We start from the raw sequence: 21,779 nt of genomic DNA on the forward strand, positions 1-21,779 counted from the left end.
AGCCATGTTTTCTAACTACCTACCTTATTTTTCTGAGGAGCTGACCTGAATTGTCTTCTTTCTCCACACTACATCAACTGCTTCCCTGTGGAGACAGTTAGAAGCACCACGTTTCTTGGTGCACACATTACAGATGACCCCACCTGGTCCCTCAATACCACCTCCCTAGCCAAGAAAGCACAGCAGTGTCTCTATTTCCCGCGGCAACTGAGGAGGATAAACCCTCCCCTGCCCTTTCTTACCACTCTCTACAGAAGCACCATTGAGAGCACTTTGACCAGCTGGATCACTGTTGGGTTTGGGAATTGCAACGCTTCAGACCGCAAGACCCTTCAACGAATTGTGGAAACAGCTGAAAAGATCATTGGAGCCTCCCTCCCTTCCATTCCTGTCACCTATCACAAACGCTGCTTACACAGGGCCTCCAGAATAGTAGATGACCCCTCCCACCCCTCCCATAAACTCTTTGCCCTCCTACCATCTGGAAAAAGATATCACAGTGTACGGGCTAGCTCCACCACACTCTGGAACAGCTTCTTCCCACAGGCTGTAGGGCTCCTCAAAACCCTGGAATCTACTTGCACCCACCCCAATTCCAGAAACAGGGTTTAAGTCCCCCCAGTGTGTTGTGTATATTGTATTATGTATTGTCTTGTAATCTGCACTTTGCACTACATGTATCCTGTCTACACTGTCTATGTCAGTGTCCTGTCTTTATTTGCTCCGTGGACCAGGAGGAACGATATTTTGTTCCACTGTATACTTGTATATGGCTGGAATGACAAACTTGAACTTGAAGTAGCAGCAGCAATGCAGATTGCGTTTTTGGGACATTCATTTTTGCAGGGCTAACCAGTGCTTTCTAATTATCCAATATTCACTGTTTCCAGGATCTACAAGTCAGCCCCAGTCACCTGTTGTCTCTCCCAGCAGTATTGTGGCTAGCAGACTGGCCAGATCAGCCTCCGATATTCCTAGTGAGAAAGGTACTCCATGCACTGGCTGGGTGATCCGAGAACTTTCTCTTGCCATATCTGTACTAAAATATTCCTTAAAATTGGCTTCCTTTGTGGGACCGTGCTTTCTGCTAAAGCGATCACCTACTACCAGTTTGTTCCAGATTTCCAATAATACCTCTTTTTTCTTCCATCTCATCATCTTTCTGACTGGCCCTGCAAGTAAATCCTTGAAAATCGGACAAATAGATGGCTACTGTATGTTTACAATACTGTGAGATGCTTTTTTTCCCTTAACCCAAGGTTAAAAGGAAGTTTCATTTCAGCTTTCTCCATAATTCTTTCTAAACCCCCTGTCCTGTTATAGCTTTATACTTACAGGTCATGCAAAAGCAGACACTGCTGTAGCTTTCACACATGAGATTTATGTGCAAATGTTTTGCTTACCTTCTGCTCTTTGGGTGTTTTTCCCTGCTGCTAATTGGTGTTTCATAGTGTTTCAGGGGATTTTCCTTTATTTCATGCTCTGGTATGATTAAAGCTTTCCTTTTCGTTAACCAGTGATTTTGGTCCTTTTGCATAGGATTTGGCTTGGGTTTTGGACTATTGTCTGTTCTTTTTTGTTTTCATTTGGTTTTGGTTCATAACTTTATTTTTTAAATATTCAACAGCTTGTTTTTCAAGGCATAAAAAAAAACATATTAGGAAATGCTAATATATACAGAGGGCCTGAGCACAAGAAAATCTTGTTAAATTCTCCTCACCATGATGCTTGGGTTGCTCATATGTTTGTGCCCCTGAAGAAATACTTGTATGTATGCAGTATTTATTGTATTAACAAGGTTTAAAACGGGGGACATTTTAAAGGGGTATTGAAGGTGTATTGCCTGATAAATGAGCTTAGAGTACTTACACAAATTCATTTTTTAAACCTTTACCTTTAAACCTTAAATACCTAATATTGTTTAGAATCTATTTTAATAAAATATAGACTCAAACTTGAGCAGAACATTGATCCTTCTTTTCACTTTGAAGAGCTGATTCCTGCCAGAAATATGCTGCCGGAAGGGCTGGAAAACTGACTGTTCTTTTTCCCATGTCGATATTTGTCAAACATTGACAGTAATTGTTTTCATATAACGGGTTTTGGCATGTTTTCACATTCAGAGAACAGCATTCCCAGTATAAAGACAATACATAAGATTGTACTGTAATACCTGTTCCATGATTAGGTGAAAAGCACAATATCATAAAACATTATCATATACGTTGTGCAAGTATTGCCTGTTTCATTATCAGGGAGGGCACCCTCCTCAGCATTCCTAGTAAAAGGAGAACAGAACTAGCAGCTATCAGACTGCTCCGACTTCAAAGTTTAGAATACAGCTGCCTGAAACTATTGTGCCATTATTCTTATTCATTTAATACAAGGAATGTATAGTGATTTACTGTGAATTTTGTTCATTTGTTAGTTTTATGGTAATTCAACTTATAAAACCATGTCAAAATTATTTTAATTAAAAAACAGTATAGAAATAGGCCAAATGCAAACGTGATTTTGTTTTAAATCATTCCCACAGAGAGTTCATTCTTGTATCTGTTCTTAAGTTTTTCGTTTTTATCTATATTGCTAACAGGAGCTGTATCAGGTTAGTCATGCTAACCTGCTCCCAGAAAAACCCTGAAATAACTCAATAATTGTCATCATGCAGTTCTAGTCTAGTCTCCGTGCTTAAATCTGTTCAGGGATGCAGGTATTAAAGCTCATAGGTGTTAAAGGCCTTGTATGGAATCCTGTGTGCCTGGATTCTTTATCTGGGAAGAATCTCCAATCTAAAGAGAGAGCAGTCAATCCTCCATCCCAAAGAGCAGATACAAGGTCTGGCCATGTCACTCACTCTGACTTAGTGTCTCCTTTGCTTACATTGCTACGATTGTGTATGTTAAATCTTGTTTTTTTAGGAATTCCAGCAACCACCCCTATTGATGCTTGAAATTACTCTGTGACTGTTTTAAACATTCTGTGGAAAAGAAGCAATTTAATGTGACAGCACTACCTCATCAATCATGGGAAAGATGGGAGGAGCAGCAATTAAAAGTTTTTATGTTACCTGTATTTATGAAATGGCCAAGGAAGTTAGTACACATTAAACACATAATTTAGAACCACAAGCCAATGTAATGTGGCCCATGGGTTTGTTGGGAATTTCCAGTTTGCAGTAATTTGATTAATAATGGTTGAGTTTATATAAAGGAAGGCCAAGGCAATCTTGTATCATTCCTTTAGTAATGAATGAATTCAACTGTCCTCTCCAGGCATGATGAAAGTGCAGCCTAAAAGTGGACCCGTGGTTGTCTCCGATGAGATCAAGAATCCTGCCATTGAGAAGCTGGATCTGGTGCGAAAATGGAGCATCAACACTTACAAAGTAGGTAGACCCTCCATCTGTGAAAATGTTCGAGTGCCAAGCCTGCTGTTCTTTGTGGCACGTTGCATTACTTACAGAAATTAAATGGGATGGCTAGAAAATTGAATTGCTTGTGCCTGAACGGTGTATATTTGGATTTGCAGAGTGCAAATGTATCAACTGCAGCACCCTGGCACTAAAGGGTGAAGAGCAAAGCTGTGTCAGGCAGCACACGTTCACTTCGTGTACTAGATAACAACTGAATTATTATTAATGTTCTGTTCATTCCCGATTCTCTGTGTATATTAAAATGTCAAATAAATGGTGACAACATCATCTGGGATTTGCATTGTTTCAAACTCTTATTTATGCCAGCTTTTCTTGGTAGTCCTTTGCAATCACCTCACACCGCCTTGAGCACAGCGGTGTTCACAGGGAGAGCAGGCGTGGATTAGGGGTCGGTTCAGTAGCGTGTCCTCACTTTCCCCATCTCTCCTTGGTCAGGCTGATGGCTGTAACAGTCTAAATCTCTGGGGTGGTATGTAGGTAAATCACAGCTAATCACAAACTACATAACTAGATTTGTTTATTATTCCCTCCCATTACCTTCTAAAGTATTGTCAGTGATATATATTTTAGTGTTTTTAAAGCTGACTATTACAGCAGAAAGTCTGCTTATTTGATAGCTTCAGTGAAAAGAATTGTTTACGACTCTTTTACAGATTTGATAAAAATAAACGCCTTTTGATATCTTTAACACAAGTATGGTTTGTGTGTCTTGTAAAATCGTTTAATTGTGTTGATCAACTTTTTAATGATCGTAAATGATTGCTTGGCAAAAAACATGCACATCTCACAATTGAGGAAATTAAGGAAACCGCAGTCAATTGTGGTAAGTGCTGACCCTCTGCTGTGTTTCAAAAACATTTAAATATGTGATGTTTTTATAAGCATTATATTCTTTATTAGTAAATTAACATTTTCTGTTGCACAGTAGTCATTCATCGGTTTGCCATACACAAGGTCAAAGATATATAATTATTCTCTCTTTATACTGGCAAAGTGTAATTCATTGTTAATTTGCTATTAATGTTGTTGTTCTCTTATCCATTATCTTTCCTTGCCCTGAGACCACAGATTTTGAATTGTTGTCTTGTCTTCCTGTGGGTATTGTGACCCAGTGACTGAAACCTGTGCAGTCACGTTTAAGAGTCTGTAATGATTGTTTTAAAATAAATATATTTAGGCAAAACATATTACCAGCTTATTACTAATAAGTAATATAATACAGATTATTTTCAATGAGGTAAAATGAGTTTTTGTTATAGAAAATGTTGACTTCAACAACAATGTTCAATTTTGTGGTCCTCCGAGAATGTCAGCGGCCTACCTAATGATACTGCCTCTGTTATAGGAATGGGTGGTTCCAGTCTTCCAGAGACAGAATATTCCAAGATTTACCAGTATTTTTCCCAATTATGACAACCAATTACAGACCTGAAAAACATTTGCAAATGTTTTGCACTTTTAAATTAATTATTTAATTAATTTAATTAAACATTTAAGAGCTGCAATGAAAATCAGATGACTCTCTGATGCCCTCAAGCACTGAGGTTGTTCTTTTCTGTCCTAGTAGGTCATCAGTTATCTTTTCACCTTTGTGCTTGTTGCAGTGTACGAGGCAGATCCTGTCGGAGAAGCTGGGCCGAGGGTCTAAGACTGTGGACTTGGAACTAGAGGCTCAGATAGAAATTCTCCGGGATAACAAGAGGAAGTATGAGCAGGTCATAAAGCTGGCGCAGACGCTGGCAACACAGCTCTTCCAAATAGTGCAGACTCAGAGGCAACTGGGAGATGCTTTCGCAGACCTCAGCTTAAAATCTCCAGAGCTCCACGTAAGTGTACATCCCCACAACAGCTTTGCAAACACCCGTTTGATATGAATTAAAAAAATATAAAATGATTAATATTTTAGTTCATTTTCATGGTCGTAACAATCCCTGGGGCTTCCAAAGATTCATGATAGCATGAATGGTATTGTACAAGTACCCTTGAAGACTAAAGTTTGGTATTTATTACAGTTCTTGAAAAAAATATTTTTAAAAACTGTCAGGTAACTCATCATTATTGCTGCTACTATACTATTTCTAATATTTAATACAGAGGTTTTATGGCTTTCATCTGAAGTTATGCAACTGGTTGCCTTCACGTTATTTGAAAGACTAACTGATTGAAATCTTTATGAACTGATGTATGTTTTTACAGCATAAGGTGAGTCTCAAAGGAAATAGTTTGCAGCATAGCATTTCATGATTTAGTTAAGAATATTTTGAAGCTTAATTTGAGGAAAACTAAAGATAAAGCAATAGTGCAACCAACATGTAGTGTTCCCCTCTCTGACGTACAGCAGATTGAGAGTCCCACATAAAAGGCACCTCTCTCACACTAGCAATTTTTTCTCCAGTGGGTAGAGGCATAGATGTGGCACTGAATACTCTGCACCTTTAAATACTGCTCAGATATTGATGAAACATCAGAGACACAAAGTCGAGATGCAGGACAGAACGGCCTATATTGGGACCATTTTTAGTTATTTTACTGAGGATAACTTCATATGTTCTTTCCTGAGGCAAGATGTTGTGTATTTTAGTGACAGCTACCAACAGCTACTACCTGTCTTGTCTTTGTCCGTTTCATCATGCTGATGGGAATTTGTGTCGGGGTAGGAGAAAAGTAAACTACATATGTAGGTAGAATGACAGGCTTTGTGTTACTGTTTTCTGCCTGATAGTAAAAGACAGGGAATTTGCTTTGCCTTCTGTGACTAGAAAAATATTGGAAACTTGAGAAGTGAGCTTAACACCTTTCATCCAGGTAAAGTGTCATTCCAGTCAGATTTCTCTGTATTTTCTAGCACAAGTGCAGTGGTGTTTTCATTTCCTGGAATCTAGTCTGTTGTAGTTGTACAGTATGTTTGCATCAGTGCAATGTTACTGGAGTTCTGTTCACATGTGTGTTTTTTAGGGATCAAGATGCCATGTATACTAAAAAAGAAATCTAGACTTATAGTTGTTTTAAGACACTTTTAATGATTGATCCTTTTATTGTCAAAAATACTACTTTAATCAATTCTTTATTGTTGATATGTCATCTGTAAGGTTTGAGACCAGTTTCTACCAATAGGTTATTAAGAATTTGTCAATATAGTAAGACCTATGGAAAAACTGTCAATTTAAATATGTAGTTATTTAACCTTTTATCTCGACTTTTTAAAAATATTTATTTCAATACAAAAAAAGTAGATTAATTTTGTTTTGGTTATTTTATCAGAGACTCAAATTTTAGAGTGTTGAGAAACTTATCTATTTAGATTTAAGCTGCACAGACCAATATAATTTATTTTCTTCCAACAGACTGAAAATCACAAGATTTAATCAGGTTGCAGCATGCTGTGAGCTCTTCATTTTCAGAAGTGTTCAATACAACCTGTTTTTTCTTGTTTCTGGCAAGCAGACAATATAAATGGGCTAAATAAGGATGTTCTTTGCTTGGTTCATTTGTTTGATTATGTAACTTTATTATATTGTTGCTTTTGTATGAGGACATGTGAAGCATACCTTCTGTGCCTGCTGTGGAATAAAATTGGAAGCTTCACATTACTTTCCTGCTGAAACATAAATGATGGCACATCTTAGCTCATTATGAAATATACATGTTTTAAACTTGAATAATATATAATATGAACTTTATTTTATATAGCGCCTTTAAAGGTGGCTTTTCAAAGCGCCTTGCAGAACAGCAACAACAACAATTAAAAATATTAACAAATACACAAGATAAACATGTTGAGAATACACAGAGGAGACAGTAGATGGTGGTACTAAATACAGTAGGAGTAGTGGGGTAAAGAATGGAACCAGTTAAGTAAAGGCTCTTCTGAAGATGAAGGTTTTGAGTCTGGATTTGAAGGAGTTTAGAGAAGGTGACTCTGATATCCTTGAGGAGAGAGTTCCAGAGCTTAGGGCATAACAGGAGAAGGACCCGTCACATATAGAGTGTAGATGGGCTTGGGGGAAAGTTAGGAGACCAGAATTAGAGGAGAGAAGGTTGCGAGATGGGGAGTAGGGCGATAATAGCTCAGACAGGTACCGAGGTGCCAAGCCATGCAGAGCCTTATAGGTGAGCATGAGGATTTTGAAGTCGATACGAAACTTGACAGGAATCCCGTGCAAGAACTCCAGGATAGGAGTAATGTGATCACTTTTTCTAGAACTGGCTGCTGAATTTTGGACATATTGGAGTTTGTTCAGTGTGGATTTAGATACCCCAGCGAATAGAGCATTACACTAGTCAATTTGGGAGAAGACAAATGTGTTGATCAGCTTTTCAGCCACAGTTAGTGATAACATAGGGTGTAGTCTAGCAATATTTCTGAGGTGAAAGAAAGATGTTTTAACAATACGCTGCACATGTAAGTTGAATGTAAAGCCAGAATTGAAAATAACCCCAAGGTTTTTCGATTTAGACTGAAGCTCAAGTACAGAACCATCTACAGATAAGGTTACAGGATTGGCTTTACAAAGTTGGTTGGGAGTGTCAATAAATATAACTTCAGTCTTGTCACAGTTAAGATGAAGGAAATTTTGATTCATCCAAGTTTTTATGTCAGAGATGCAATAATATAGAATAGAGACAGACACATCAGTGTCAGGTTTGGTATGGATGTATATTTGAGTATCATCGGCATAGAGATTATATTTGAGGCCATGTGATCTTAAAAGCTGACTAAGTGGAAACATGTAAATGCTGAAAAGTAGGGGATGCAGTATCAAGCTCTGAGGAACACCAAACCTAAATCCGCCAAAAGAGACAACGTGACAGCGATCAGTGAGGTAAGACTTGAACCATTTGAGAGCAGTGTCTGAAACTCCAAACACTCAACACAAGAAAGTAAGACGTAATGGTTAACAGTGTTGAAAGTAGCACTGAGATCAGGAAGAATGAGGATAGAAAGAGATCCAGAATCTGAAGCTATTAGAAGATAATTAGTAACTTTGACCAGGGCAGTTTCTGTGCTATGAAGTTGACGGAAGCCAGATTGGAGGGGTCCAAAAAGGTTATTTACAATGCGGTGGTTATGTAACTGAAATGTGACAGCACGTTCTAGAATTTTTGCAAGAAAGGGTAAGTTAAAGGGTGAAAATTAAGACTGTCCAGAGCCTCCTTTGAACATTCTTTTTTATTTTTTTCAAGACCTGTAAGTAAATTAAGCATGGCTAAACTTGGCAGGGCATATTTCTTCCTACTTCTTCAGTATTCCAACTGTTTCTCCTTTGAATTTTGACAGAGAGAAGCAATTTTCTCTGTTTGAAGTCTTGTTTCAGTTTGTGTATCCTTAGTCTTGAATGTCTCTGGGGGGTGGGGCATCACTCAAGATGCGTAAACTTTACCCTTCCACCCATTTTCTAACTGCTTTATCCAATACAGGGTCACAGGGAGGCCGGAGTGAATCCCGGCAAGCAACAGGCGCATACCAGGGTATACCTTCACAGGGCACACACACTGACACCAGGGCCAGTTTTCCCAGAAGTCAGAGCCAGAGCACCTGGAGGAAACCCATGCAAACCTGGGCAGAACACACAAACTCCTCACAGATATTTGTATGGAAATTGAACCCTGGGCCCAAGCACTGTGAGGCAGCAATGTTAATCACTGCACCACCGTGCCTCCCATGTAAACTTTATCATTATAGAAATCATGTCTAGTGAAAGACACATTCTCCACCGTTTACTTTTAATTTCTTACAGTTTTTGTCCTCACGGCTTTCTGGGGTGTGACAAAAGAAGCTTTTGAAATGCATCAGGGACTTGTTCAACAATCAGATTTTACATTCAATTTTTTATATTATGTTGCTAACAAATCCCAAAACGTTGACAAAGCAAAGCTATTCAGCTTCTGTGAAGAATGAGAACTGATTTCATTGTATTGCCTACAAGACAAGACATGTACCTTCCTATCTTTTAAGTAAGCAGACATGCAAGGGTTTTTTGGCTCTTTAAAAAAAAAGTGATTAAGTTGCTTTTCAGAAACCCAATTTAGTGGATGATACCTTTTAAAAATATACATACCCTTGACTGTAGTAAAAAGACTTTGAAATTTGAAATATCACTTAATAAGCTTGTGTTGGGCAAGCAACTTATTTCACTCACGTAATGTGCTAGGCAGTTTTGTAAGATGCTTTCACAGGGTTTTGCAACTAAAACCCCATTGGATATAATGGTGTTTGTGAGAGCTTTGTTGCCCTAACACTTTGCCTTTTCTTTGTACTGTGAGTTGGGCCTTTATCTTCAATAAAAATGTTGCCCCTTTTTGACATGACTATTGGGATGTACAACCAGAATTGCATACACCCATTTCTTTGTGCACATGCTAGACTGGACCACCCAGTGTCCAAAATCATTCTTTGCAGCTTGGCAGTCAAAATAGCATGTTGCCATAACATAAAGGTTGTATAGTGGAATCTCCTGTACATGACTGCTGTGTGAGAATGATAAAAACCCAGAATCACTTAAGAAAATTAGTATTTTGCTTGCATATTTCAGAACACCACTGAAATGACCTGCCCTGAGGAGTGATTTACATATAGCTTTTCTTCCACGATATCCCATGCTGTGGACATACAGTAATATTTGTTCTTCTATCCAAACATTCTGCAACACTTCCCAATAGTCTGGGTTCTGTTTCAGAACAGACCACAGCATGAAATGTCCATTTGAAGGATTTGGGTACCTGGGGTGTACAGCAATTCCTTGGTTTTCTTTATGCCTGTCTTGGAATGACCAACTCACCCAGTCAAAATGTATTTCTAAAGGTACAGCCATGAGCATTTTTATTATAATTTAAAGCCTCTTATTTTGTTTTGTTTATCATTAGTTACAAGTGAACTTTTTTAAAGATACAAAAGTATTACAGCAGCTTACATCATTCCTTCAGATTTTCTGTTTTATAATTTTATTTTAAGTATTTTTTAAGATAATTATTTACTTTAAACAGCTATCTTTTGAATCCCTGACAGCACCCAGTGGTTCTAATTCATCCTTTAAAGTTTATATGGTTTCATTGAAGAAAAGCAGTATAAACAGGCCTTGAATCCTGAACCTTTCAAGTAAATGCTGTTAAGAAAATCCTCTTAAAAATTAGTGTGATTATATTTTATGTCACTTATGCAAGTTATGTAATATTTGTTTTTTCAAGCACTACATTTTACTGCATAATTAAAAGTAATCTAAAACTTAGGTTTGCATCTGTGACAGCAGAGGGACTGATATTCAGATATCTGAATATCAGATATTGCTAGGTAGACCTGGGATTTGTCAAATAATGTACAGGTATGTCAAGCTGAGTTAGGCTCACTTTATTAATTAGGCTAGTTTTGATTTAGTTCATAATGATGTCTTCAGTTCCTTTTTCCTGTTCTTACTTTTTTAATTTGCTATTTGCCTCAGTTTTGTGTTGGAAAAATTTAGACTAAAACCAATTTAGTCTTTTTTGTCTGTTTTGGGTTAAATGTAAGCCCTTCTTCTATTCTCTAAAACATAAGTTGAATGCATTTTCATTCTTTGTGTTTCAGGAGGAATTTGGTTTCAACGCTGACACTCAAAAACTATTGTCCAAAAATGGAGAGACACTATTGGGGGCCATTAACTTCTTCATTTCCAGTGTGAACACCTTGGTAAACAAAACCATTGAAGACACCTTGATCAACATAAAACAATACGAAAATGCCAGGTATGCGAGATGATTACTGTCAGTGGATGGCTACAAAAAGTCTATATAAAACTTCAGTGTTTTCAAAGATAATTTGAAATTGAAATTGCAAATTACCTGCAAATATTCTGGGAGTATCCTGTGATAGTTGAAATTTGTATTGAATTGAAACATGGCTGTGCGAGGAAATGCAAGTCTATCTGGCATTTTATTGTAAGGTTGTTAAAATTAGGAAGCATTTTCCCTATGCTAAGAAAAAGAAAAAAAACATTTTATATCTGAGTGAAGTGATTTGCATTTTTTTAAAACGCTTACATTTGTATTTAACACTTCAGGCCGGTGTCTTCATTATAATTCTGTTCATGCTTGTCCCTCATGGTGTTTTGCTTCTTATTAATGCTACTGACCTTCTCTTTCCTGGATTTGGCTTCTTGCCAAATTTCTCTCCAAAACTTACCCAATCTGAATTCTAGTCTTATCTTATGACCTTGATCAAATGGCACAGCCTGAATTCTTAGCTTGTTTTGCAGAATTCTGTGCATCCTCATTACCTGAAACAATACATTGTTTGGTTCATGTGGCATCATCCCGATACCGATTTCATGACATACCTGGTTCTAACATGTTAATGAAACCCTTTTTATTTGTTGGCATGATAGTCTCAAACAAAAGAGAACATGATGAGAAAAAAGAGGTAAAATGCTACTAAAGCATGCATGTTGCATTGCCTTCTGATGTATACTGTAGAATTGTGAATACATGTTCATTTATTTCAATGGTACTGTATTTTCAAATTATTTCTTAATGGTGTTTTAGTGAAACCATCCTTGTGTCCCCATGATTTTAACCACCAGTTTACATTAAGAATGTAAGGGTTGTGTGTTCAGAACATTTAGGTGATTAAATGCCTGTTGTTTCCTTTGCAGGTTTAGGTGCTTGAGTGTTTTCAATATAGGGTCGGACAAGTTTAGCTGGGGATAAAATGTATCTTTTTTTCATGTATTCCTGTAAATGTATGTCTTTTCATGAATCTAACGGTATTTATTAAGAGCTTTATGAATTATGCAGTGATTAAATTCAGTTAGAGGTATATTATGGTCCTATAAAACAGAACTGTAGGATTAAATGTTAATGGCACTTGAAAAAAATCTTAATTTGAGTTTAGATGTGAACAAAAAATGAAAAGAAGTTAGGTTTACAACAGAAAACTATAAATCCTCCATATTTGAAATTTAGGTTGTAGTACTTATTCATTGATTGAAACTGGATTAAAAGCAGAACATTTTCTTGCTCTAAATATACATTTCTGCACTGGCTTTGTTATTTATTTCTTGCAAAGGGGGAATTTTGTATTTGTTTGAAGGTGCAAATTAAGATTGTTAACTTTTCAGATATAGATTACATGACTAATGTTTCCCATTGAAAGCAAATTGAGCAGACACAGTGGCATTTGCTTCTGTTGGTGCTTAGTTGAATGTGTGAGGACCCTCATTATGAATGCCTTCGGAGATGCTACACTGTGCATCTCATATTAAATTCTGTCTTGCCACAAAGTGGCAGGAGGGATTTATAAATTTACTAGCTTGTGCTAAGAACATTGCTCATAAGAATGTCCTCATTCACTAAAGAGGACAAAAAACATGTCTACTAGTATCTCTGTGTTAAAAGAAACATTGTCCACATTATTCATTCAATGAGTATGATCCACTTACCGTTGTTCATTCATGTTCATACTCGGTTAAGTCATATACTTGCCAGAGTCGCTCGACACAGGCTAAAAGAGACAAAATATCAGCCTCAATCCCATTGAGATACAGAGGTCCAAAAATCTAATTTCACTGTATGCTGATGAAAATGTTCTTTTCCTTTCCGATATGCCTTCTTCAATTCCCCATATCTTCCCTGTTTGATGCCTTTGCCTGACTCCATGGCTGTGAAATAAACTGGTCAAAGGCATCCTTATGTCTTTGAATCCCACTTCAATGATAATGATAAGAAAAGATAATTATTATGGTTACTAATCAGTTGTAGATTTTGGATTTTACTTACCTTGGTATTAAAATCTTTCTTAAATTCCTTAAATAAATTCCTAAAGAAAAAGATATTTGAGGCCCCAAGCAAAACTAAAGCAGATTTGAATCGATAATCTCCTTATCGGGTCACATTACATGATAGGATTTCCATGAAAAAAATGAAGAAATTTCCTCCTCACATTCATTTCTTAAAAGGAACAAGTAATAGGTTTATTTCATGCTGAAAAGAGAAGAAAGAAAACACAACATTTTGGCTGTGGAGCCTATAACTAATTAATTCTATTATAATTAATATAATTTGGAGGGGAGAGTGGCTAAAGAATCTAATTTATGACCCTGCAGTACTCCAGAGGTTTAGGGAACTAATTGTAAAATGTCTATTTTAAATGTTGCTGTTGGGCTTTTTGGTTGAAGGTGTTTAAGCCATTGCTAAATTCCAGGGTGCCACCTCATGCCATCTAATATAGAAGGCTTTAAATAAGCCAGTTTAAATTTCTACCCCCAGGAGCTGAACTGTTTTCCTTTCAAGGGGCCTAATCATTGCACTCACTGTAAATTGGGACCAAGGCTAACCACTTAGTAGCTCCCTGATATTTAATAAGCTTTCACTAAGTTAAAACAACTTCCTACTAAATGGTTCTTGACTTTTTACTTAACCATCGTCTGCAAGCAATGCTTTTTTATTTTTATGACGTCTTTGATGACAGTGGCTTGTGCACATTTTAAGGATGTGAAGGAGGCTTACTCACTCCCAGGGGTGTTCTGTTTTCTGCATCTGGGACTTGAGTTAATGGTTTCAGTGGTCACCACAAGGTGTTTAGGCTGTTCTCTAAATGACTTTCTCACATCTAAATTGAAACCCTTCCCAGGTACCCCTTTTCTTTGGAAAGTGAACGGGACCCATTGGATCATAGTCCTAGCTGGGATGCAGTCCTGACACACCAGCTAATCCATTTTATACTTCAGTCTAGAATGTATGCAACACCATGCTGATGGATGCAGATAAAAATTGTGCTTGACCCTCTCTGTCACCAGTGCACACAGGATAAAGCCAGTACTTACCTGCAAATATTCTGGGAGTATCCTGTGATAGAATACTTTTGGGTGTATGGCTGTATGTTACAAATCAGACTGAAGTGATTATTGCTAAGCCTTTTACTCCAGCTTTTTAAAGGTGATTCCCAGGTTACTGCCAATCTACTTTTCAATGTTAGGCCAAGATCTTAAATCGTTTGAAGAAGTTGTTCTACAATGTTTTGTGTGGGTTACTCCTATTATTAGATGCTTATATTTTTTTTGTAAATTTCTTCATTTGGATTCAGAACAATTTAAATGAATGATAAATAAAGTAGTGTGCACATTTTGCATTATAGAGCTATTGCTCGGATATTGCCGCTATATAGAGCCACAGCAATAAAAAAAATTCAGACCTTTTATTATGTCTCTCAACTTCCCTAACTTCTCTTCTGTGCAACATAAAAAAATAAATATCAAGAAGATGGAGGTGATGTACTTTCCTTGAAATTTTGAAAAACGGATAACAAGGGCAGCATCCAGGTTATCAAAGTACCATTGTACCAAACCTCCTGAGCAAGACAAGATAGGAAGTGCAGATGTTGTTAAACTTTTCTGAAACTCCACTGCCTTCCCAGATACAAACGTATATAACCAGCATTGATAGCTGTGTAGCTGTAAAACAGACGTACGCACCTTCATTACCTTTTGCTTGAAGTGATGGATTTCTAGACAGTAAGCTTTTTCTGTACTTCTCCTGTTCTGTTATGAAGTGCTCCATCCACTAACAGCTGATAACGCACGTCATCAAATGTGGATTCCCTTAGGAGTGGTGTGAAATAAATATGCATCGCTTGATGTGTGTTATGTAATGTTGTATTTAGGTTTTAATGTAACGTTTACTTGTGATGTGTGAATGTTTTGTAAATGACTTGCTGCTTTGATGCTAGACGCATTTCTGAGAAGTCAGACAACGTATTATTGAGTTGCAACAAACACCCCAGCAAATATGTTTTAAACATCAAAAGTCACAACTTCTGTGCTGAAGTAAAAATGGATTTTTCTTACAGGGTTGAGTATGACGCCTATCGCACAGACTTAGAAGAACTCAACCTGGGCCCCCGGGATTCCACTACCGTTCCAAAGATTGAGCAATCTCAGCAGCTGTTCCAGATCCACAGGGAGAAATACGAAAAGATGCGCAATGATGTTGCGGTCAAACTAAAATTCCTAGAGGAGAATAAGGTAAAGCAGGGGTACAGTGTGCTGTAATAACCAAATGAAAATGTGTGATTCTTACACTGACATTTTACAGTCTGGAGAAAGCTGATGTTAAAAGGGAGTTTTTTTAGTTGCTTCTTCTTCCATAACAGATGTAAAGGAGTCTATTCATCAAGTAGAAAAGGACTGCAGCTTCATTCAAGTAATGTTCTGCACACCGCTGCTCAAATTTAAATGGGTCTTTATAACTCTTTAGAAAAACTTGACAAAATATAAGGAGTGCACTGTATGAATTGAGTCTAGTGCTTCTTGTTTAAGCTTCCTACGAGAACAAGAAATGACATGTCGGACAGATGAGGTTAACTGTAGGATTTACCCAGAAAGAAGCAGATCTTCTTTCATCTGTAATATAGCTATTGTTAATGCAAACACGAAAACAGCAAAAGCATGGACAAAGTTTTAAATGAAAATGTTAACCGGTAAGAAATGAGTAGTCAGGGTTAGTATGGGACAATACATTTTAAAGTTTCCACAAAAAAAGTCTAGTATATTTTGTACGAGCCAAGTACGTACTCATGCCACATTTGATTCTTATTTTCTTTAGGCCTCTTTTAGTCACTAATAATTAAAATATTGATATCCATTCACCTGTTTTCTAATGGCATTATCCAATACAAGGTTGCGGGGGAGAAGGAGCCTATTCCAGCAAGAGACAGGCAAAAGGCGGGATACATTCTGGATGGGACGCCAGTCCATAGCGGGGCACACGCAGACATGCACACACTCACTCCAGGGCTACTTTTTACAAACTCCATGCAGATACTCCCCAGGTTCAGAATTGAACCCAGTGCCACAGTGCTGTGAAACCGCAATACTAACCACTGCTCTGCCCTCTGAATATGTAGAAAATACATAATTATATATATTAGGTAAACAGTTTGCCTCCCTGAAATATCATAGTGTTTTTGTATATTGGGATTTGCTGTGGATTTGATTCTCTGTCTTTTCTCTGTCTCTCTCTCCAGGTTAAGGTATTACACAACCAACTTGTCCTCTTCCACAATGCTATAGCTGCCTACTATGCAGGAAACCAGCAACAGCTTGAACAGACGCTCAAACAGTTCCACATTAAGTTGAAAAGTCCTGGTGCAGACTCTCCATCCTGGCTAGAGCAGCATTAATTCCATGGGAGTAGTACAATGCCCAATGCCAGGGAGCATCCAGGAACAGTCCAAAAAAGGCATTAACATATTGATTCTGAATAATAAATATATGGTGATTTTCCCTTTTCTTCTTTTGTAGGATTTCAAACTTTAAGACAAAAAATATTTATGAAATCAAACCTTTTTCTGTGCACTTCCATTTTTATATCTTGTGAGTTTAATCTCAGCTGAGGAGACACATATCCCATTTTTGGTTTTCTGATGACTGAAGTTTGCACTCAAATTTTTATTTCAGGAATTAGATAAATCACTTGGTGCTGATAAAGACAAATGTGTTTTTTTAACTTACCACATGATGATAGATAACAGATGATAATATTCAACAGGTATTATAAAAATCTTTATCAAATATAGTATGGTGGAGTTTGTACTTTTCAGCAGATGAACTGACTTTAGTTCATATCAAAAGACAGCACAACTATCATGTTCGTGTCTCCTCTGATGAGGGTCCAACTTGCAGCTACTACTATGCTTTGTCAGAAGAGTATTTTGTTGGTTATCTCATTCTTATTCTTTTTGTGAGAAAGTACTGATAAAAACACAAAATACAGTTCTTGGAATTTTTGAATGGAAGAAGGACTAGCCTTAATGTGCAACTGTGTGCCTTTTTTATACAAGTACCTTCACTTCCATTGTTAGAAAAACTAGCAGGTAATTTGCACTGCCACTGTTTTTAATCACTTTCCTTAAGGACACCCTGGACAGTGGAAGGACCAAAAAAAAAACAAAGACCAGCATTTACTATTATAACATTAACAATCAGTTTTCGACTTTAACGTTCTCCTGTTTTCCATATCACACTTCATGCACATTGAAACTAATGAAGATAAACTTTGTTAAATATTGTAAACCAAAATGCATTGCGTTCAAAACTATTTGTATTTAGGAAAGATAATATCCCTTGCCTGTGCTGCTCATGTGTGGGGTTTGTTCTGTTGTTTTTGAAGCAAAACAGTGTACAGATGTGTACAAACTTCTGAAAAGTTTTTCATTTTGTCAGATTCGTGTTCCTTATGGCAGTGTATAAGCAACTTGTGTACATTTACCTAATGTTTACTAACAGAACTATATAAATATATATTTGTAATTTCCCACATTTGTGACAGATATATTTAGACACATTTACTCTTGGGCGTTTTGTTTTCTCATTCCATTACTTGCTGGGTGTATCTGTGTAATTAAGAAAAATTGCTAATTAAAGGAGTTGACTGCAATATGGGCTTCTGAATGTCGTGTAACATCTTGAAAAACAAAAAATTAAAAACCATTGTTTCTTCTAATTGCTGTGTTATGACGTGTGTTTTCTTTCATTTGGCAGTATTAATTGCTGCAGCAGTGTTCCCACCTTATAACCTGACCTTGTCAGATCTCAGGAGCTGATCAAAGCTGGGCCTGGTTAGGACTGGGCTGGACAGACCTCCATGGAAATCTAAGTGCTGCTGCAATGAGTTTTGGCAAAAAAGTAGGTGGTTCCCTTCTCCGTGAATGAGGATTTCCGAACCAGTGACTTAATTTGGTGACTGAGGACACTTGAGAGGGTGGTGCTGTCCTCTGGATGATACATTAAACTGAGTAAATTCAAGTCTTAGTTCATAAAGGCCATTTCAATTCCACCATCTATGCCATTTGGTAGTTACTAGCTAATTGATGAGATGATCTCTTTTGACCATTCCTCGAAAGAAACCATCGTATCATCTTCAGCAACTTTATGGCAAGGTAGCTTGTTCCATATTCTCACATCCCCTAAATAATGAGAATAATAGTAGTGGCAATAACAAACACCTATATACTTTACTTGTTTCTTCTTTAATGAAAAGACTTTCTATTTTTTCTGACCAATAGCATTTTCTTCATTCCGCACTTTAATATATTAATTCATGAATTAATTTATGTATATTCATTAATGTATTCATTAATACATTAATTCATGAATACTTTTAAATGTTTGGTAAATAAGTGTCTTTTTCACATTTTGCATTGTAGGTGCTGAAATTAAAATGCTAAAAGAACCCTAACTAAAAACACAGGAGTTAGTTTATTGGAGGAATCCGAGTATGACAGTACTGCAGACTACAGGACACCTGAATCAAAACTGGCTATCCCTCGCCTTGAGTACTTAGGTTGGCTGCATTAAATAATCTAAATGTAAACGCCTTCATTTTGTATTGTATCCAAGCAGGTAATAGAGCTGGAAGTGTGCTCATTCAGGGCAAAGGAGTAACTTACCGTTCATGTCAAAACTAAAGTCCGTCCTACCTTTTCTAATTTGTCCTTTTCATGCTTTGTGAAGCTGTTTCAACCCGAAAGTGTTCTTGGCCTTTGCTAATTGCAGTATTTCCTGGTGAAAGAAATACCGTGAAAGTACAGCCTGTGTGATTCACTGTACATTTCAGCAAGAGCTAGGGATACTTTTGTGTGTTATGTTTATCTTCACAAATGACAAAAGGGGGGTGTTATTCTTAGTGCAAATTGTTGGTACTTTCCAGGAGTTACAGAATTTCCTCTTTTCTGTGCAGTGCACACAGTTCTGTGTTCTCCAGGTTTTATTTGGTTGGGTGCAATTCAGAACAGACACCTATCCTATCCCCAGAGTCCTAGGGATGAATTTAATCTGAGATCTAAGCTTTCTGAAAATCTTAAATCAATAAATAAATAAATGTATGTTGAAAGAATCTTCAGAAACACTTTTAAATACTTCCATGCATTTTCAAGGCTCTAATTCATGGCCAGCAGCCATATCACCCAGCAACTCACAACTGGCAGCCCACTGAAACTAAGCAGTTGTGAGCCTGGTCAGTACCTGGATGGGAGACCTCCTGGAAAAACTAAGGTTGCTGCTGGAAGCACACTGCTGCTTCTGTGTGGGTCCTTATGCCCCAGTATAATAGTGATGGGGACACTATACTGTAAATAGGCACCCTCCTTCGAATGAGATGTAAAACCAGGGTCCTGACTCTCTGTGGTCATTAACAGTCCCAGGATGTTTCTCAAAAACAGTAGGGGTGTAACCCTGGGGTCCTGGCCAAATTTCACAGTGGCCCTTACCAATCATGGACTCCTAATAATCCCCATCTATGAATTGGCTTCATTACTCTGCTCTCCTCCCCATTAATAGCTGATGTGTGGTGAGTTTTCTGGCGCACTATGGCTGCCGTTGCATCATCCAGGTGGATGCTGCACATTGGTGGTGGTGGAGGGGAGTGTCCAGAAAAGTACTATATAAGTTTAAGCAATTAATTAATTTTCTTTTTTTATGGGTGATGCCACAGTCATCTTTTTATTGCAGTTCAAAACCATATAGTCTGCCTTGTGCTTCAGAGATTTTTGCCATTTAAATTAGATTTTTATTCGATGGAAATATTTTTTAACTTACATTTTCTCCACTTAAAGGTTGATTCAAAGAGACTCCCTTCTGAAGACATTACTCTTCTGCCTTTCATTATAGAAGTGGATAAGCCCGTCATTTATGATAATTAATTGCTGATCTTTGCTAAAATACGGAGTCCTCCACAATTTAAAGAAGAGTGACTAAAAATACACTTGGGAGACATTGAAAACACATTAGTCTTTGAGGTGCCTTTATTCCTTTGAGACTGCAGGCAGGGCTGTTTGTTCAGTGACTTCACCTGTCTGCCTCAACAGCTTTCACAAACAAAGCACTTTGTTTACTCGGCCTCTGTCACTTGACCACATAAGACCCCTCTGAAGCTTCTACTAATAAATAAAGCCTGTTTGGTTTCTGAGGCTACAAAAGTGTTTGAATTTTGGTGAAAAATGATATACTGTATTTTCTAAGTATTCACTGTTTGCACATTACCTTGCACTAATATGCTGCAAGAAGCTCCTTCTAAGACGATTTTTCTGATGTGTTATTTTACTGCAGCTGCTGATAATCAAGCCTGTCTTTTTAGAATGTTTGCTAAAAAAGCCGAGGGACATATTTACGAAATGTAATTATAATTTATTCTAATATTGTTACAGTTGTTGTTTCTATTTCCAATTATTAAAGCATAAGCTACAAAATCCTTGATATATTTAAAGATTTCACTATACATTACATACTTATAGAGTATATTCTTTAATCTGAAGTTGATTTCACACTTCAGAATACATTTCAGCTGCTGTGCACTATCATCCTGGATGGTGGACACCTGGAACTGTGCTGGTTTGACAGGAATTTTGTCTTTTCATGTTAATAAAATAATTTGCTCAGATTTTTTTCTTCTTTGCAACCTTTGGTAAATAGGTAGCAACATAATTTCTTCAAGGTACATTATAGGTAATTCAAGATACATTATAACCCATTTTTAGCCAGTTTTTTGGGGGAGGACTTCCTTGTGTTCACGTGGAACATAAATTGGTGACTATAAAAGTCTCAGTCTTAATCCCTAACAGCCTCCTTTGGAGTAGCAGTAGGTCCACATTCACTGCTACTCCAAAACTCTTCAGACATACAGTAAGAGACATGGGAAATTGTATCTTTCCTCTGCAGGGGTAATGTGTTGGACTGGCTCTAGCATAGTCATGTCAGAAAGATTGTAAGTAATCTTTGATAATGCTACCAGCTACAGCGTATTGGCTAAATTATTATGAAAGGTCATAAAGTATTCATGTAAACTTTAAGATCATGGCTTTGCAGTTATGTCATCAGTACTATTGAGTAAAACTACAACGTATTTGCTTGTAGTGGTTAGTGCTGAGTTACACAGGAAGGCTATCATCAGAAATATTACTAAAATCTAAATTAACAAAAATCTAGTCGCACTAGAAGCACATAAAATTATTTCCAGCAGTAAATTACTTAGGCAGCACCTGTTTGTTTTTATGATGGAAGCTAGAAATGAAATCTGTCTTGGAATTTTAGAAACACAGCAGTAACCCTTGTTAAATCTAAAAGTGAATAATGGAACTACAGTACAATTATTCCTGCTGCTCCTACAACTTACCAGCTCAGGAATTTCAGTCTAATGACTAATAGATATATACAGTAGTATTTCTGGTGTGCTCCTTAATTGGTGCATATCCTGACATCCATATACCACAGTCTTCTTTGTTGTTTTCCTACAGTACAGGTCCTATTTGCAGTCAAGCCATGTTAACTTCAGAAAACATTGCACAAAGACAACTATCAGGATGGGCGGAGAACAGGATAATTAG

The 21,779-nt window shown here is 37.2% G+C and overlaps 1 protein-coding gene across 4 annotated transcripts in view; it reads left to right on the top strand.

Moving 5' to 3' along the window:
- The window catches only part of arfip1 (ARF interacting protein 1), a 50,236-nt gene extending 32,334 nt beyond the window's left edge, over window positions 1–17,902 (top strand). For 3 of the 4 annotated variants that reach the window (XM_088633194.1, XM_088633193.1, XM_088633195.1), the window contains 6 exons: window positions 891–986; window positions 3,273–3,385; window positions 5,038–5,259; window positions 10,995–11,152; window positions 15,249–15,423; window positions 16,425–17,902. In XM_088633194.1, coding sequence (XP_088489320.1) covers window positions 891–986; window positions 3,273–3,385; window positions 5,038–5,259; window positions 10,995–11,152; window positions 15,249–15,423; window positions 16,425–16,580 — 920 coding nt within the window. In that variant the 3' untranslated portion in view covers window positions 16,581–17,902. The remainder of the gene's footprint in view (window positions 1–890; window positions 987–3,272; window positions 3,386–5,037; window positions 5,260–10,994; window positions 11,153–15,248; window positions 15,424–16,424) is intronic. The other variant, XM_088633196.1, reaches the window with a different exon arrangement.
- The last annotated feature ends 3,877 nt before the right edge of the window (window positions 17,903–21,779 follow it).

The sequence above is a fragment of the Lepisosteus platostomus genome, chromosome 1 (genome assembly GCF_059453375.1).
Source record: "Lepisosteus platostomus isolate fLepPlt1 chromosome 1, fLepPlt1.hap1, whole genome shotgun sequence".
Classification (NCBI taxonomy): domain Eukaryota; kingdom Metazoa; phylum Chordata; class Actinopteri; order Semionotiformes; family Lepisosteidae; genus Lepisosteus; species Lepisosteus platostomus.